At 41.7% G+C, this 20,063-nt stretch overlaps 1 protein-coding gene across 2 annotated transcripts in view; it reads left to right on the top strand.

The window, feature by feature from the left end:
- Positions 1-20,063, top strand: part of LOC133543801 (zinc finger protein GLIS1) — a 338,673-nt gene that overhangs the window by 280,753 nt on the left and 37,857 nt on the right. For both annotated transcript variants that reach the window (XM_061888593.1, XM_061888592.1), the window contains one exon: positions 3,410-3,575. In XM_061888593.1, the coding sequence (XP_061744577.1) occupies positions 3,410-3,575 (166 nt within the window). The remainder of the gene's footprint in view (positions 1-3,409; positions 3,576-20,063) is intronic.

The raw sequence follows: 20,063 nt of genomic DNA, 5'->3' as shown, positions 1-20,063 counted from the left end.
ACGATCTGCCACTTCACTTCTGGCGGTGGTTCTTTGTTTGGTGTTTGTTTCCTGTCAGTACTTTTATTTTCGTTTCTCTTCATGCTTTTCTCCCTGAGCGCTCGTTTCCCCTCACCTGTCTCTGATTGGCAACCTGGCACACCTGGTTTCAGTTGCCAATCAGGCTGCTATTTATGCCTGCCTCGCCTGTTCCTCAGATCTCGAGGATTCCTATGTCCCCCCCTCCCTTGTGGAGGGGGTCCGGTCCGATGACCATGGATGAAGTACTGGCTGTCCAGAGTCGAGACCCAGGATGGACCGCTCGTCGGGACCCAGGATGGACCGCTTGCCTGTATCGGTTGGGGACATCTCTACGCTGCTGATCCGCCTCCGCTTGAGATGGTTTCCTGTGGACGGGACTCTCGCTGCTGTCTTGGATCCGCTTGAACTGAACTCTCGCGGCTCTGTTGGAGCCACTATGGATTGAACTTTCACAGTATCATGTTAGACCCGCTCGACATCCATTGCTTTCGGTCCCCTAGAGGGGGGGGGGGTTGCCCACATCTGAGGTCCTCTCCAAGGTTTCTCATAGTCAGCATTGTCACTGGCGTCCCACTGGATGTGAATTCTCCCTGCCCGCTGGGTGGGAGTTTTCCTTGCCCTTTTGTGGGTTCTTCCGAGGATGTTGTAGTCGTAATGATTTGTGCAGTCCTTTGAGACATTTGTGATTTGGGGCTATATAAATAAACATTGATTGATTGATTGACTATATTGAGAACCTTTACATGTATGACTGCTTCGTCCTATTTTGGGTTTAATAAAGACTCTTACCTGCCCGTCGTTCTCCTGTTTCCTGCATCTTGGGGTCACAACAGCCGCAGCCATACGGGTTCCTGACAGGTAATCATCAAGGCAGCATGTTGATGCACTCAGACTGTGGAGGATTTTTTCTTAGTGACAGGAGTGATTGCTCAGTGGCCTTGTGGTTAAAGTGTACGCCCTGAGATCAAACCCCGGCCGAGTCATACCAAAGACTATAAAAATGACACCCATTACCTCCCTGCTTGGCACTCAGCATCAAGTGTTGGAATTGGGGGTTAAATCACCAAAAATGTATTCCCGAGCGTGGCCACCGCTGCTGCTCACTGATCCCCTCACCTCCCTGGGGGTTGAACAAGGAGATGGGTCAAATGCAGAGGGTAATTTCACCACACCTAGTGTGTGTGTCACTATCAGTGGTACTTTAAATGTGCCAGCTCTAGTTGACGAGCTGGCTGCAGTGGAAACCCAGCACGCACAAGACATTAAAACAACGTTAAGAACATGTTAAATTAGGCCCTGACGTTGAGCAACTCAAACGTAATGTTGAAACAACATGCTTTTTGATGACATTTAATCAATGTTGGGTTCTGGCAATTATTTGACAATCAAATGTTGGTCATTTCCCAACCAATATTCTACAACACAAATACAACGTTGAAACAACATGCTTTTTGACAACGTTTACTCAATGTCTGGTTGTGACGTTGATTTGACCATTGAAATTTGGTTATTTATAGGGACGGCGTGGCGCAGTGGGAGAGTGGCCGTGCGCAACCCGAGGGTCCCTGGTTCAAATCCCCACCTAGTACCAACCTCGTCACGTCTGGTGTGTCCTGAGCAAGACACTTCACCCTTGCTCCTGATGGGTGCTGGTTGGCGCCTTGCATGGCAGCTCCCTCCATCAGCGTGTGAATGTGTGTGTGAATGGGTAAATGTGGAAGTAGTGTCAAAGCGCTTTGAGTACCTTGAAGGTAGAAAAGCGCTATACAAGTACAACCCATTTATTTATTTATTTATTTCCCAACCAAATACAAATACAATGTTGAACAAAATGCTCTTTGACAACGTTTATTCAACGTCAGGTTGTGACGTTGATTTGACCATTGAAAAGTGGTCATTTCCCAACCAACAACGTGGGTCCAACCTTGGACACCAACGTTGTCTCAATTTATGCATACAACTATTTTTCAACGTTGTTTCAAAGTAAGTTTTGAAGGACATGTACTGTATGTATAATCAAGGTTGTATCAATGTCTTGTGCCTACTGGCATAAATATTAATTACTGTAGTATAAAAGTGACTATTGTATGACAAAGAATCAGTAGATTAATACCTCTTTGACATTGCCAAACACAGGTATTATGCTCGCTGGATCGGTTCGCAGCCGAGTGTGAAGCGACCGGAATGAGAATCAGCACTTCCAAGTCCGAGTCCATGGTTCTCGCCCGGAAAAGGGTGGAATGCCATCTCCGGGTTGGGGAGGAGACCCTGCCCCAAGTGGAGGAGTTCAAATACCTAGGAGTCTTGTTCACGAGTGAGGGAAGAGTGGCTCGTGAGATCGACAGGCGGATCGGTGCGGCGTCTTCAGTAATGCGGACGTTGTACCGATCCATTGTGGTGAAGAAGGAGCTGAGCCGGAAGGCAAAGCTCTCAATTTACCGGTCGATCTACGTTCCCATCCTCACCTATGGTCATGAGCTTTGGGTCATGACCGAAAGGATAAGATCACGGGTACAAGCGGCCGAAATGAGTTTCCTCCGCCGTGTGGCGGGGCTCTCCCTTAGAGATAGGGTGAGAAGCTCTGCCATCCGGGAGGGACTCAAAGTAAAGCCTCTGCTCCTTCACATCGAGAGGAGCCAGATGAGGTGGTTCGGGCATCTGGTCAGGATGCCACCCGAACGCCTCCCTAGGGAGGTGTTTAGGGCACGTCCAACCGGTAGGAGGCCACGGGGAAGACCCAGGACACGTTGGGAAGACTATGTCTCCCGGCTGGCCTGGGAACGCCTCGGGATCCCCCGGGAAGAGCTAGACGAAGTGGCTGGGGAGAGGGAAGTCTGGGTTTCCCTGCTTAGGCTGTTGCCCCCGCGACCTGACCTCGGATAAGCGGAAGATGATGGATGGATGGATGGAAGGTATTATGTATAGTCTTTGTAGAGGCATATGCTGTTGTAATGGATTCCATTATGTACCTAATGATGTGTCCAGTGGGCGCGCTGTACATGTGGAATGTGCATTATAGTAGGCACCCGCACATCCTCATTTGATGAGAGCAGTGAGCATAAACAAATTCATCTGCACACAAAAAATACAAAAGCGAACCAATATCCAGCCCCCTTTCCTTTCCAATGTTCTACTCTTTGCGCACATGTAACATTTTAGTTCATTATTACGTAATAACGACAAGCAGCTGAAAGCAGGGCCCCCGTGGCGGTGCAAATAGCCTACCTTAAATTACAAACAGCACAAATAAGAGAACATTTCATCTGATTGGATGAAGGTTGTCAAAACAAAAGTCCCATTGCCATCGAATGAAAGAAAAGACGGAACGCCGAGCCTTTGAGCGCATTTGGCACATTTAAGCCGAATTAACTTTTGTTTGTCTTTCAAGGCTTGTACGCTGGCTCTGGCATCCCCCACCACAGCGCCTCAGCGGAGCTGCTCTCCCCCGCCGCAAACCCCGCCCCCGCCGCTGACCTGCCCTCCCGACAGCACCGAGACCTCAACAGCCCGCGTCACCTGTCCCCGATGGCCGCCATGGAGGGCTCCAGAGACAAGTGAGTCTTACGTGCTATATTGTGACAAACTGTTTGATGGTCGGCTGGTATGTTGGTTTCGCCTTCAAATTTGAACAGAAGAGAAACCACAATGCTATGAATGCATCTGTCCTAACATGACATGCTAATGGACAACAACAAAGGTGAAGATGACGTTTTTAATTCAAGAGGAGACTGAGGGCAGAAACAAAACGGGCCTCAAGAGCATGTCGGACAGCGGATTTTAGTACTGCAACTTGCAGGGCTATTATTGCACAACAAAGGTTAAGGTCGGTTAAATACAAGGTTGAATACAGGAGAAGAAGACAGCACATAGTATAAGCTCTATTTATGTATATACATACACTATATAAATATAAATACCAAGTAATAATATTAATAACCAAGGGAATGGAGTGTGACTAAATCCAAGAGTGTATGGTCTGGGACTATGTGTGGGCATTAATTGCTGAGTGTTATTGTGAGTGTTGAGCGATGGAGGCGAAAGTTCAATAGGGGCAGAGCAGGCTCATAGATCCGTAAGCAGGCAGGAAGTCGGGGGCTATAGCAAGGCATCGAAGGTCTGTGTCCAGGCGGGAGGTCGAGATCCAAGAGGCTGCCAGGTAAGCAGAGGAAACGCGGGAAGACTAGACACACAGCTCGTAACGTGGGAACTAAGGCAGGCTGAAGGGAGGACGACAGGTAAGCAGAGGGAACACGGGAAGACGAGACACACTGCTCGTAACGTGGGAACGAAGGCAGGCTGAAGGGAGGACGACAGGTAAGCAGAGGGAACACGGGAAGACTAGACACACAGCTCGTAACGTGGGAACGAAGGCAGGCTGCAGGGAGGACGACAAGGAAGGACACGAGACAATTTAACACTAAGGTGGAAAAACACAGAGATAGAATGCGTAGAGCTTGTTTAGTCGGATTTACTGGACTGGAACAGATGACTACATACCGGCGCGGGACAGCAGGTTGTGCAGGCTTATGAACGCAGGTCCTCTGATCAACCACAGGTGCGCTGATTGCCGGTGATTGATTGCAGCCGCTTGCTGTCACCTGACTGACACGCGCCTGGCTCGCTCCTGGATGTGCACCTTAGCAAAGCGCACACATGAACGCGCACTGACGTGCGCCCGGGCCATGACAAAAAAACACCCGCTATAGCAAAGTGGAGACTGTGGAGTATAATTTTCAGGGCTGCCAACTTCTGAGAAAACCTTGGCGTGAGACTTAATGGCGTGCAGATCACAGTTGCATGACTTTAAGTAGACGTCGGCTGATATCAAATTTTGCTGGACAATATGTTGTCCCTACAAATTATTGCTGATAAACTATATTATTTCCAGCATTATTTTGAGAACAATTTTGTAATCCTAATGCAAGCTACTCTTTCAAATTTACAAAAACGTGCCAACAAATTCAATGGAGTCTGCAGAGTTGAAGATAACCTGTCATTATTCACTTGAATATAATTATAGATATTTCAAGTTTCCTTTTACTTCAAAGTGTAAGGTACCGTATTTTTCGGACTATAAGTCGCAATTTTTTTTTTATAGTTGGGTCAGGGGTGCGACTTATACTCAGGAGCGACTTATGTGTGAAATTATCAACACATTACCGTAAAATATCAAATAATATTATTTAGCTCATTCACGTAAGAGACTAGACGTATAAGATTTCATGGGATTTAGCGATTAGGAATGACAGATTGTTTGGTAAACATATAGCATGTTCTATACGTTATAGTTATTTCAATGAGTCTTACCATAACATACCAGGCACCTTCTCAGTTGGTTATTTATGCGTCATATAACGTACACTTATTCAGTCTATTGTTCACTATTCTTTATTTATTTTAAATTGCCTTTCAAATTTCTATTCTTGGTGTTGGGTTTTATCAGATAAATTTCCCCAAAAATGCGACTTAAACTCCAGTGCGACTTATATTTGTTTTTTTTCCTTCTTTACTATGCATTTTTGGCAGGTGCGACTTATACTCCGGAGCGACTTATACGCCGAAGAATATGGTAAATATTAGCTGATACATAACTGATTATTATCAATGGGTAATACCAATCATATAATACATCATTACTTTTAGTGCATCTCCTGGGAGTTTAGTCCCCCCGTTCTTTAAAACCTATTGAAACCTCCATTTCTAACTTTAATTGAGGGTCTTTGAATGCACCACAGTTTTGTTAAACGAGATGCAAAGGTGAAACGTGTACATCACTTTCCGTTATACTGCCACTAATAGATGTATTATATTTTATCTTTTGTAAATGGTAAATGGATTATACTTGCATAGCGCTTTTCTACCTTCAAAGTAGTTGAAGCGCTTTGATACTTCAACCACATTCGCCTACTAATGACGCAGCATCAGGAGCAACTGAGGGTTCAGCATCTTGCTCAAGGATATTTTAACATGGTCACAGGGGGATCTCATCACCTATCACCTCAGCGTTGTTGCAAAATCCTAGTGCTGTGTAAGAATGTTTAAATGTGAGCTTTGATGACGTCTGTGTTGAGTGAAACCTGCTTTCTAGGAGGAACAAACCATTTTGCATTTTTGATTTGATTCAAGAAACTCCATTATGGAACTTTCAAGGTTATATTTCCTTTATATTAACATTTATATCATCATTTCTTATAACTTACATATTTAAAGCTGGGGTACTTGAATCTTGTGTCACCAGGCAGATTTCAAACTGTAAATTTGGCCTTCCACTCTCGGTAATAGTCTCCCCCAATCTCCTCGTGCACAGGTATACAGTCGTGGTCAAAAGTTTACATACACTTTTAAAAAAACGTAATTTCATAGCTGTCTTGAGTTTCGAATAATTACTATAACTTTTTTTTTGTGATAGAGTATTGGAGCACATACTTGTTGGTCACAAAAAAGGTTATCCTGAAGAATTTTGGAGGTAAGCCTCCTTTTTCATTGTCCCATTTACTCTCTGTAAAGCTCCAGTTCCATTGGCAGCAAAACAGGCCCAGAGCATAATACTACCACCACCATGCTTGACGGTAGGTGTGGTGTTCCTGGGATTACAGGGATCATCTTTTCTACTCCAAACGTATTCCTGGGTATTGTGGCCAAACAGCTCAGTTTTTGTTTCATCTGACATCACATGGACAAAATTCTGGAGGAAAGTTCTGTGGTCAGATGAAACAAAAATTGAGCTGAACATTAGATTACCTATCTAGAAGGAAAACAGCCATTTGTGCGTCCAAAGTTAGTCCAAGACTGGCCTGCAATGCCCTCCATCTTGAATACGGCGTACCAATATTTATTCCAGTTTTGGCTCTTTGGGTTTTTTTTTTATGTACAACGTCTTTCTTTTCTTCCCCGGATTTCCTCTTTTTGAGGTTTTTAGCAGTATATGCTGTAACAGCAAGCACAGGTATTGCGATCTTTCCATGTGGGTGTTGTACAGCCACGCTTTACTGCAAACAAGTTCGCTTCTCGGACATGCTTCACTATAGATTGTGTAAGCCAATGAGGAGGCTCCATTGTTGACCCTCCTTTCTCTAAATCCTGTGGTTGGATCTGGAGGGGTTAACCGCCACAAATGATTTTGTATTTTGGTGTTTTATTTACCAAAACACTTATTTGTAAGGCACAGGCAGTACACAGACATACAATTTTTTTTAGATACAATATAGATTTTCATTAAAAAATATAACTTAGGTACCCCACCATTAAGTGACAAAAAACTTTGTCAATCTCTTACCCCTCCACTTACCTAGATCTTACACTGACAACTTGTCCCCATAGAGCATGGGTGTCAAACTCTGGCCCGCGGGCCAAACCTGGTCCGCCTAGTAATTTTATTTGCCCCTTGAGGCAATATCAATTTAGCATTAGAGCTGGCCCGCCGGTGTTATACAGCGTCGGTGCCGCTGTAACACCGCATTCACCGCTAATACTCATACTTGCCAACCCTCCTAATTTTCCCGGTAGACTCCCGAAGTTCAGTGCCCCTCCCAAAAATCTCTCGGGGCAACCATTCTACCGAATTTCTACCGATTTCCACCCGGACAACTATATTGGGGGCGTGCATTTAAGGCACTGCCTTTAGCGTTCTCTACAACCTGTCATCACGTCCGCTTTTCCTCCATACTAACAGCTTGTCACATAATATTTGTGGCTTTTACACACACACACACACACGCACAAGTGAATGCCCTGCATACTTAGTCAACAGCCATACAGGTCACACTGAAGGTGGCCGTATAAAAAACTTTAGCACTGTTACAAGAATGCGCCACACTGTGAACCCACACCAAACAAGAATGACAAACACATTTCGGGTGAACATCCGCACCGTAACACAACAGAACAATTACCCAGAACCCCTTGCAGCACTAACTCTTCCGGGAAACTTCCAGCAAACTGACCAATAATTAACGTTTTATTCATGCATTTTCTCTCGCTACTTCAAGGCTTGAATGTTTGGTTCATTCATTATTGTTATTTTATTTTCAAATTCATTATTAGCCTGTGGAAAAAAATGGATATATACCTTAGAAGATTGCAAATAGAACAAAAGGCATAACATTTTTATTTAAATTTTATTTGATATGCCATTGATATTTTTTTAATTATTATTATTATTATTTGAAACTGGATTTTGCATGTCACTAAAGTTATATAAGCCTTGCTTGTTCAATATTTAATGCAAAACTTGTTTGGGTCCCTATTAAAAGGTTCATTTGTTCAACCTTTGCCCGCGGCTTTGTTCAGTTTTACATTTTGGCCCACTCTGTATTTGAGGTTGACACCCCCGCCATAGAGGATCTAGTTTGACAAGTAGAGGCTGAAATTTAGCCAATTAGAAGTAGCTAATGGTTGTCTGAATTTCTAGAAATGTGTGAGGAGTAGAGGTGTGGCGAGAGTGCCTTTGAAAAGCGTAATTTGCGTGACTTGCGTTGGCAGCCTTGTATTTTGCAGCAACCAGGGCTAAAGCACTGCAGCAGGGTAGGCTGACGTTAGCATTTCAAGTGAATTTTAATACAAAACATACCGCTCAAGCTAAGCTAACATTAGCATGCAAGTCAAGTTGAATCAAACATGGGCTGCTGCAGCAAAGTGGAGAGTGCTGGGTATAATGTTACAGCATCCAGACAAGCTAAAATTAGGTACTCAAGTTTAATCAATTCACAACATAATTCATCTCCAGACACTTTTGCACGTTTTACACATTAGAGCGTTTGGTGACAGAGGCATGTAAAAACTCCCTCTCACCGCAGAGAGACTTTGGCTGTTATAGTCACACTGCCATTGAGATTTTTTTGTCAAATCCAATCTTTTTATGTAGTCGTTCACATTACAAAAAAATACGATGTCTAATGTGAACGCAGTCTGACCACATGCGGACGTGAGATCATGACGTCACACGTGCTGCAGTGTTTACAAAAGTAGGCATGGCTCCAAGTCTTATAGGTTTCAGTCTTTTATTTTATTATTGTGCGCAAAAGATTAAGAAGGAAGAGGGCAAGCATTTGCTTCAACGTCTGCTCCGAAGAGCGTGTCGGAGACAGGAATGTTGGAACATTGATGTGTTACTAAAACGTAATTATTTTTACCTATTTTTTCCTCACGTGTCATTGACTTATTTTATATATTGCGGCAAAAAATTATGACGTATATCCAGTGGCGGGCCGTGCGTTTCTCACCTAGGCCTTCAGTGATATCCTACTGAGTCCGACTTCACCTCTAAAAATGATTTATGTCACCACATGGATTGGCTGGAGATGCTGTACAGAAACACACTACTCCGTATTGAATCCCCTCAACGGTGTATAAAACAGTCTTTTTTTCGGCGCATTTACCATTCAATCAAGCCGCTTCAGCAATTAAAACATATCTTACATGGTATTGTCCAAATTAAAAGAATTGTGTAAAACAAATGAAACCTGAAACAATTAATAAATAAAATATTTGAACTCATAATTTATAGCACCCATTGAACGCCGTATAAGCCAATGGTACTGCTCGTAGTCGTTTGATTTGTGTAAAAGTGATCCCAAAATGGAACCCCGAGCAACCTCATTTTGTTTATAATATAAACACTTGTGCATGGGAGTTTGTCCAACCAGTCTACATGTGCTTTGTGGACTTGGAGAAGGCATTCGACCGTGTCCCTCGGGAAGTCCTGTGGGGAGTGCTCAGAGAGTATGGGGTATCGGACTGTCTTATTGTGGCGGTCCGTTCCGTGTACGATCAGTGCCAGAGCTTGGTCCGCATTGCCGGCAGTAAGTCGAACACATTTCCAGTGAGGGTTGGACTCCGCCAAGGCTGTCCTTTGTCACCGATTCTGTTCATAACTTTTATGGACAGAATTTCTATGCGCAGTCAAGGCATTGAGGGGTTCCGGTTTGGTGACCGCAGGATTAGGTCTCTGCTTTTTGCAGATGATGTGGTCCTGATGGCTTCATCTGACCGGGATCTTCAGCTCTCGCTGGATCGGTTCGCAGCCGAGTGTGAAGCGACCGGAATGAGAATCAGCACCTCCAAGTCCGAGTCCATGGTTCTCGCCCGGAAAAGGGTGGAATGCCATCTCCGGGTTGGGGAGGAGACCCTGCCCCAAGTGGAGGAGTTCAAATACCTAGGAGTCTTGTTCACGAGTGGGGGAAGAGTGGATCGTGAGATCGACAGGCGGATCGGTGCGGCGTCTTCAGTAATGCGGACGTTGTACCGATCCGTTGTGGTGAAGAAGGAGCTGAGCCGGAAGGCAAAGCTCTCAATTTACCGGTCGATCTACGTTCCCATCCTCACCTATGGTCATGAGCTTTGGGTCATGACCGAAAGGATAAGATCACGGGTACAAGCGGCCGAAATGAGTTTCCTCCGCCGTGTGGCGGGTCTCTCCCTTAGAGATAGGGTGAGAAGCTCTGCCATCCGGGAGGAACTCAAAGTAAAGCCGCTGCTCCTTCACATCGAGAGGAGCCAGATGAGGTGGTTTGGGCATCTGGTCAGGATGCCACCCGAACGCCTCCCTAGGGAGGTGTTTAGGGCACGTCCAACCGGTAGGAGGCCAGGGGAAGACCCAGGACACGTTGGGAAGACTATGTCTCCTGGCTGGCCTGGGAACGCCTCGGGATCCCCCGGGAAGAGCTAGACGAAGTGGCTGGGGAGAGGGAAGTCTGGGTTTCCCTGCTTAGGCTGCTGCCCCCGCGACCCGACCTCGGATAAGCGGAAGATGATGGATGGATGGATGGATAAACACTTGCTTATATCCATTTTATAATATAAACATGTGTATGATATAAACACTTGCTTCTAGCCATTTTAAAACATTTACATTTTGTCAGAAGAATAAAAAAAATGAACAGTATCAAATGCCTTAGACAACTCTAAAAAATATGATCTAAGACTACATTTCTTATGATTTAAATAGGTTGCAATCTTAACAAATGTTATTATCATCTGCGTTGCCATTACCCCGAGAAATGGACAAAACCTAAATATCACAATGAGAAATTAACAGTGGTGTGCCGTCAGGACCAGCAGGGCCTTCTCTGCTGGCCTAACTGGCCTTCTCCAATTTCGTTGTTCTTTGAACCTGTTCACTGCAATAATGACAATAAAACTCTATTCTATTCTAACATTATCAGAAATCATGATCATAATCAAAGATAAAAGTAATATTTAATTTACTTTCCCTAAATATCTAAAGTATTCGTATTCTCTTCATTTCATATTATGCTCTTTCCACTGCTATTGTTTTTAGTTTAGAGTTTGTATCCAATTAGAATTCCCCTAGCTTATGTTGCCATGCTGTACCAAATCTTCCCGGAGTCCTTCAGAATCAAGCTGGCCTAACGCTGTGATTGGATACACACTTGGGAGTCCCAAGTGAGTATCCAATCACTAGTTGCGAAGACAAGAAGTGGCACCGGAACCATACGAGCCATAGAAAACCACAGAAAACTCCCGGGTACAATAACCACGAAGATAAAGTGTTTGTCTTACATCTAGTAATCTACTGTGGAGAGAAGAAGCCAAGCAATGCAGGTTTAGCGAGCCTTGCACAGTCCCCCGAAGGAAATACATTTTTGGCAGGCAAACACATTTTGGTACAACATCGGCGGCAAAATGGTTTCCCCGCCAGTGTCATTCGAATCGACCGACTACTGCCACGGTACCACTGGCTTATACGGCATTGAATGGGTTCTACAAATTGTGAGTTTATATATTTTATTTCTTTATTTTTGAATGTTACCTTTTTTACAATTCTTGTACTTGATTTGAATTATTTTGACAGTACTACGTAAGATATGTTTTTTTTGCTGAAGTGGGTTTATTAAACGTTATATGTGCCGAAAAATAGACCCTTTTGTACACTGTTTGTACACACTTGCACACCCAGTAGCTTGCAAGTGTGTTTCTTTATAGTATCTGCAGCCGTGTCCATGTGGTGACATAAATTACGATATTTTGAGTCGTGAAGTCGGCCTAAGTAGGACATCACTGAAGGCCTAGGAAAGAAATGCACGACCCTCCACCGAGTTATAGTGTATTTATGTTGTCTTGCTTTCATTAAATGTGCCAAAGTTGCTTTGATGACAAATTAACAAATGCTTAGAACCTGCTTTTGCCAATAGGAGAGCAGCAATAGTGAGTAGAGCTATGTAGGTGCTTAAGTTGTACGGTATACCGGTTTTAGAATAGTACCGCGATAATAATGATTTAAATTCGGTACTATACCGCCTCTGAAAAGTACCGCTCCGCAACCTCCTGAACCCCCGTCATTGTGACATTGCTGGTTTACGAACAGATGAGCATGTTTGGCAGCACAAAATCACTGAGTACTTACAAATAGACACAGTGTGTAGAAAGAAAAGGGAGAAAGGATGGATTTTTTTGCTTAAAAACTAACGATAAAGACCTACCGGAAAAGGTGCTTTAAGACATAGCTAGGGGCAAAAGTCTAGCCCCGGTCTGCAGTGTTTTAGCTATTTAGAAATCACTAATCCTCGCCTCCATGGCGACAAATAAAGTAAGTTTCTTACAAGTATCAACCCTGCAGGACAAAGAATAGCTGAAAATGCTTCACGACACACCGTAGCTCACTGGCATCAAAATCTAAACAAACGCCATTGGTGTATCTACACCCGACATCCACTGTACACATCCAAGTACAATAGCGTATCTAGTCGATACTACTATGATTACGTCAATATTTTTTGGCATCACAACATCTTTCATTTTTTTTTAATTTATATTATGTGTATAAACTCAGGAAATATGTCCCTGGACACATGAGGACTTTGAATATGACCAATGTATGATCCTGTAACTACTTGGTATCGGATTGATACCCAAATTTGTAGTATCATCCAAAACTAATGTAAAGTATCCAAACAACAGAAGAATAAATGATTATTACATTTTAACAGAAGTGTAGATAGAACATGTTAAAAGAGAAAGTAAGCAGATATTAACAGTAAATAAACAAGTAGATTAATAATTCATTTTCTACCACTTGTCCTTAATAAATATGATAAAATAATAGAATAGAAAATGACACAATATGTAACTGCATATGTCAGAAGCTAAATTAAAAGCCATTGTTTGCTTCCTTTAATAAAATACAAATATTTTTGTATGTTCACTATTCTATTTAAGGACAAGCTTGCAATAAGAAACATATGTCAAATGTACCCTAAGATTTTTAGTTAAATAAAGCCAATAATGCAATTTTTTTTGTGGTCCCCTTTATTTAGAAAAATACCGAAAAGTATTGAAATAATTTTGGTACCGGTACAAAAATAATCAATCAATCAATCAATGTATTTTATTTCGGCAATCTTCACATAAAACAAAGAACAACAACAAGAAAAGAGAAAAAAAAAAAAAAAAAACACTCATTTGAGCAATGATTGAGCCGAAAGGGTGTAGGTTGAAGCAACGCTTATATAAACCTACCCCATCGCAACAAGAACAAGGTTCAAAATATATAAAATCTAAAACATGCTTCACTTATATTACTTTTTTTTTTAAACAATATATAAGCAACATATATGTAGCACACGTCTCATATACACAGTTTAACATTTAAATCAAACATATACATTTGTACACTTATATATATATACATATACATATATATATATATATATATATATATATATATATATACATATATCATATATATACACAACTTATTTAAATTCCATATAAAGTGGTAATATATACATTTTAATATAACATATGTATAATTATAAGATCATAAATTGTATCTATATACATATATATTATTGTCTTTCTAAAACAATGTTTGCTCTTCTTTCTTATATTTACTAATGATAAATGATTTAAAAAGCTTTTTAAACTGGTTTATGTTGGTGCTGTGTTTTATTTCATCCTTTAAACAGTTCCATATTTTAACCCCTGCTGTTGTTATACTCATTCGTTTCTGCGTTGTTCTACAATATTGGATCTTAAAAAGTAGTTCTCCTCTTAAATTATAATTCCCTTCTCTTTGTAAAAATCTTCTCTGTAACCCTGTTGGAAGTAAATCTTTACTTGCTTTATAAATCATTTGGGCAGTCTTGAGTTGGATGAGATCTGGTAGTTTTAAATCAAATGTTTTTATAAATAATCCATTAGTGTGTTCGGAACAACACTAGTAGGTACCGTGCTGCGGAAAAGGTGCTTTGGCATCCCACTTTCCCTTAAGAGTATCTTGATTCTTTTACTAAGAGGTGTGTTGTACTTTATAAATATATGAATCACACTGATAATATTATGATCCTCACACAATACTGTCCCACAGGGTCTGTGTGTGTTTTTCACAGATTTCTCATCTTAAATCCCGGCAGAACTGCAGGGCGATTCCGCTTAGAGGATGTTAGGTTAAACCTCTCGGCCCCGCTGACAAAACCCATTTGGCAGGTTTTACTGGAAAGAAGTCCACATCCCTTAAAACGTTCCATCCCCCCATGGGGACGAGGGCCTGCGCTGGTCACCCCGAGGTCAACCTGACACGCCACTTGCTCTATTTCTGGCAACGGCGTCGGTGTTCTTAAGGTCCCCCGTCTCCACTGGGTGCAACAAAACGATGAGCAAATTTCTTCCTTGCTGGAAGAGAGTCATGTGTTAATGAGGGCGGGCGTGAGGGGGGGTCTTCTTTTTGCTAAACATTGTTGCACTAGGAGGACCCTCCGAGGACGAGCCAAAAAATCAACTTCACGCCATCATAGGCTCGTTGTAATTAACACCTCATTTGCTTCATAGTGAACTTTCGTCAAAAAACAAACAGCCAATTTCACAAAAAAATGCTTATTTTCCGCATCAATGAGATTTCATGCCTGAGGGATACTTTAGACGGGAAATCGGGTATCGGCACTTCTTTGGCAGAAAGATGCGTGTTCTGATGAGGCTCGTTCCTCGTTTATTATTTCTCTTTTTGCTTACCTCGTTATTGACGGACCACTTTTTCTGTGTAAGTCTATGTCTGTGTGTGTGTGAGCGTGTATGTGCAAAGTGCTGAATGTTTCCTATTAATGTTGATGATTTCCCCGGGGAGCCGGCAGAGTAAGGTTACACAGCCTGAGTGTCGCCACGAGGCACATGAGCGCTTACTATCCAAAACAATGTGCTGAGAAACGAGCGAGGTAGAGGAAGGAAGGCAGCATAAAAAACATTGAAAAATAGTCGATGAAAGAAGAATTAAGTACAATACATTGCTGGAAAACCAGCAATGATACTGCATGATACAATGTGACCTTAATTTACAAACTGAATTTGTTCTTTAACAGGGTATATGAATTCAAATAAGTGTATATTGAAGCAAATTTCTCCATATTTAACAGGGTTTTTAAGTTAAAAATGTTGTATATTGAAACAAGTTTCTCCATAAGAAACAATGTAAACATGAATAATGGGTTCCGGCCTTGATAGAAGTCCATATTTTAGTAAAAGTTTGAGCACTATATAGTACTGTATATTAAACATAACAAACGGATAATAGATCAACTTTTCAAAAAACAACAACCAGTTGAACTGTCTTCATTTGCAGCTGTTCGCTGCCAAAACACATGTACACACTGTTTAGCACTCAGTGTGAAAACACAAAACTCATTAAAGGAGAACTGCACTTTTTTTTTTTTTTTTGCAATTTTGCCTATTACCTTTTCAAATGTTCTTGTAATCAGACCATATTTGCGGTATATTGGATGGAATCTGGCTTCACGGTGGCAGAGGGGTTAGAGCGTCTGCCTCACAATACGAAGTTCCTGCAGTCCTGGGTTCAAATCCAGGCTTGGGATCTTTCTGTGTGGAGTTTGCATGTTCTCGCCGTGAATGCGTGGGTTCCCTCCGGGTACTCCGCCTTCCGCCCGATTGTAGCTGAGATAGGCGCCAGCGCCCCCCGCAACCCCTAAAGGGAATAAGCGGTAGAAAATGGATGGATGGATGGATGGAATCTCTACCTGTCATGTTTCAACTGTCATCTGCAGTCTTTTTTTATTCGCATATGAATAAGAAGACATAACGAACCTTTTTGAGCAATTTTGCCTATTATTCATAATTATTATAAGAGACCAGAACACACGTCTTTTTTTATTTAGGATCCTAAAGATGATTTAAAAAGCGCTTGCAAAATGTGGCTATTGGGAGTCACAGCTGAGGCCTTCAAAGCTCTTTAAATTGACTTTAAAACCCTCCATCAATGTTTTATATACCGTTTTTTCCGGACTATAAGGCGCACTTAAAATCCTTTTTTTTCTTCTTAAAACTCTACAGTGCGCCTAATAACCCGGTGCAACTAATGTTCGGAATAATTCTGGTTTTGCTCACCGACTTCGAAGCGATTTTATTTGGTATATGGTTTAATGATAAGTGAGACCAGTAGATGTCAGTCAAACATAAGAGATACGTGGTAAAAGGTATGATGGCACTATGACTCAAGTAAACAACACCAACATTTTAACTGTTCCATTGAAAATATAGAACATTACACACACGGCGCTCAAAAATCTATCAAAATGTTTTAGTAGGACTTTGGTAAGCTATGAAGCCGCTCCGCTTGGTGGATTGTCAGCGCCTTAAACATACGAGTCTTATGGTGTGTACAAGTTAAGATATGTTATATGGCGTTTCGTTTTTGCAATATTATGCAAAAGCAACTTTTCTTACCTTGCGGTACCTGCTGATGTGTATTTGGGATCTTCATAAATCCGCCTTTGTAGTCCCTACCGACGACGTAGTCGATAGGCTTCTTCTTTGTCTCTATCTTCTTGTTATCTTCTGTTGCCATTTCTAATATGAAGTAGTGGAAAGATCTTACTTATATCTGTCAGTAAACTCGCCATGAAAGCGCTAAAACATACCGGTGTTGTGAGATTACATTATTCACCCAAGGATCTTTAGTTATTAGAGTTCAGGTCAGACAGTTTTTCACGGAAAACAATTCCGGCATTGTTGTTGTTGTTTCCAGATGAGGAGATGCTGCTCCGGTATTGATTGAAGTAAAGTCTGAATGTCGTTAAAACAATAAGCTCCATCTTTTGACACTTCTTCCACTCCCATCCTTGCACGCTACACCGCTACAACAAAGATGACGGGGAGAAGACGCTGCCGAAAGTTAGACCGCCCACAAAGCGGCGCATCTAGAAGCGACTGTCAGAAAGCGTCTTGAAGATGATATGTAAAACATCATCTATGCAACATTTTGACCAAAGAACCACCATTACATGTTATGTAGACCACAAGGAGATGTTTTCTGTTTAGAAAAAAAATAATAATAATATGACTTCTTTAATGCGCCCTATAATGTCTAACGCCTAATGTATGAAAACATATCAAAAATAGACCATTCATCGGCAGTGTGCCTTATAATACGGTGCACCCTATGGTCCGGGAAATACGGTTATTTGTTCTTTAACAGGGTTCGTAAATCAAAAGGTTTGTATATTGAAGCACATTTCTCCATGACAAAACAATGTAAACATGAATAATGGGTTCCAGCCTTGACAGAAGTCCACTCTTAGTAAAAGTTTGAACACTATACAAAGCACCATATAGTATTGTATATTAAACATAAGGAGATAATAGATCAACTTTTTAAAAACAACAACCAGCTGAACTGTCCTTATTTACAGCCGTTAGCTGCCAAAACGCACATACACACTATTTAGCACTCACAGTGTGAAAAAACAAAAGTAGAACTGCATTTTTTTTGCGATTTTGCCTATTGTTTGCATTTATTTAACAGAAAAGCTGAGTTATGTAGGGTTATTCCATATCCTACTATTGGGTTGTGCAATTTGGCACTCCTTGACCTACCACTTGGTTAAGAATGATATATTTTACTGCTGGTTTGTCCTACTCCTTCCCAACTACTGATCAAAATTATTTTTATTCTATTAAAATATACTTAAAAGCAAGATATGAGTGACATTTTTTTTTTTTTTTTACAAGAATTGCTGTTTATGGTCATAGTTGTCACGCCAGGGTCGCATTTTGCCGACGGGACTCCGCAGGCAAGGTGCAGGTAAGGAAATTATTTATTGTCCATAAATCATGTGGGATACAAACAAAAGAGCACCAGCATGCCGATAGCAAGGAATAGCGTACAAGAAAAGTTTAGCATGTAAACAGGCAAACAAAAAGACGAAGTTTAGCTCAGGAATCAAATTAGTAGCCATCGTAACTGTTGCCTGGAACCAAATAAGAAAGCCAGACTGAGTGCGGCGAAAAGCAGGGAATAAGTAGCTCTCTGATCAGTGCCCAGGAGCAGGTGAGCGTCCCGAACACTAATCAGAGGCAGGTGAAAACAATCTGCAGTCAAAACAACTAAAACACAAACACAGGGGTGCTCAAAACAGGAACTAAGTGTGTCAAAAACTGAACAAACATGACGTATCATGACATTAGTAGTTCTACAGGGCAAGCTCAAATATTTCTATGTACATAAGATGTGTGATTGTAAATAATGAGATTAATCCGTAATACAATTCCTTTAAAAAAAAAAAAAAGTACGTTTTTATTAAAAAAAAACAGCCTTTCACACAAAATTGCGTTACTCATTGAAAAACAACCCAAAAACGGTTCATAGTTTCGAAAACCCAGAAATTGAATTAAAATAATACCCTTATAACTAGAGATGTCCGATAATGGCTTTTTTGCCGATATTCCAATATTGTCCAACTCTTAATTACCGATACCGATATCAACCGATACCGATATATACTGTCGTGAATTAACACATTATTGTGCCTAATTTTGTTGTGATGCCCCGCTGGATGCATTAAACAATGTAAAAAGGTTTTCCAAAACAAATTTACTGAAGTTATGGAAAAAAATGCCATATTTATTATTGAAGTCACAAAGTGCATTATTTTGTTTAACATGCCTCAAAACAGTAGCTCGGAATTTGGGACATGCTCTCCCGGAAGAGTTAGTGCTGCAAGAGGTTCTGGGTATTTGTTCTGTTGTGTTACAGTGCGGATGTTCTCCCGAAATGTGTCTGTCATTCTTGTTTGGTGTGGGTTCACAGTGTGGCGCATATTTGTAACAGTGTTAAAGTTGTTTATACGGCCACCCTCAGTGTGACATGTATGGCTGTTGACCAAGTATGCCTTGCATTCATTTGTGGGTGGGAAAAGCCGTAGATAAAGCCGCGGTACCACTCCGTACAGCGGCGTTTTAAAAAGTCATGAATTTTACTTTTTGAAACCGATAGCGATAATTTCCAAAAATTCCACTTTAAAGCATTTATCGGCCAATAATATCAGCAGTCCGATGTTATCGGACATCTCTAGTTAAAATAATACCCCAAAAATTGATTGCTTTTCATAAAAATAACTTCAAAATTTAACCCAACACTCGCAACTCATAAATTGGGTTATCAAAATAACCCAGCATTTTTTGGAGTGCACCTTTTCTGGTGCACTCTGGTGTTTCAAGTCAAGACCCAAAGACACATAGTATTAGTTGATTGCAAATGTGTTGAGGGTGGGGGTGAGCAGTGACGACGAGTGGGAGAGGGGGGGGCATGAAAACGTCTACTTACGTTTACTCAAAGATGGGGCTTTTGAGTTCCATGCTTAAAGGCCGGAGTGTACAGCCTCCTGCCAAAGTCAACACGAGCGGTGCACTTGTTTTTCCCAAACGGCTTAGTAGGGACATTAAACATTTTGACAAAAATGATCAAGCTAAGCTGCCCCTGGTGTGGCAGCCTCTGACCTCATAGCTTAAATGTGTTTACCCTGGCTCAAACGGCCCATTTAGAGCCGTACTTTGTGTCACTTTTCTCCAGCTAATATTAAAATATGCCAGTTCAAATACATTTGCAGATGACTTAGCGAGTGGCGGCGTGTGCGGGGGCCTCTCTTATAGAGACGGCCGTTGGACCGCGACGACCGAGCGCTGGCAAAGAGACGGGCGGTAAATGTTGTCCTTCACTGCCGCAGCTATATGTGTTTCTACAGTCACAGAGGGGAGTGCCTACTGAGTTTTACTTGCATATTGATATTAGCGCCCCTTAG

The sequence above is a fragment of the Nerophis ophidion genome, linkage group LG26 (genome assembly GCF_033978795.1).
Source record: "Nerophis ophidion isolate RoL-2023_Sa linkage group LG26, RoL_Noph_v1.0, whole genome shotgun sequence".
NCBI classification, from domain to species: domain Eukaryota; kingdom Metazoa; phylum Chordata; class Actinopteri; order Syngnathiformes; family Syngnathidae; genus Nerophis; species Nerophis ophidion.
The sequence above is the reverse complement of the archived record's forward strand: the minus strand, read 5'-3'. Positions and strand labels throughout refer to the sequence as shown.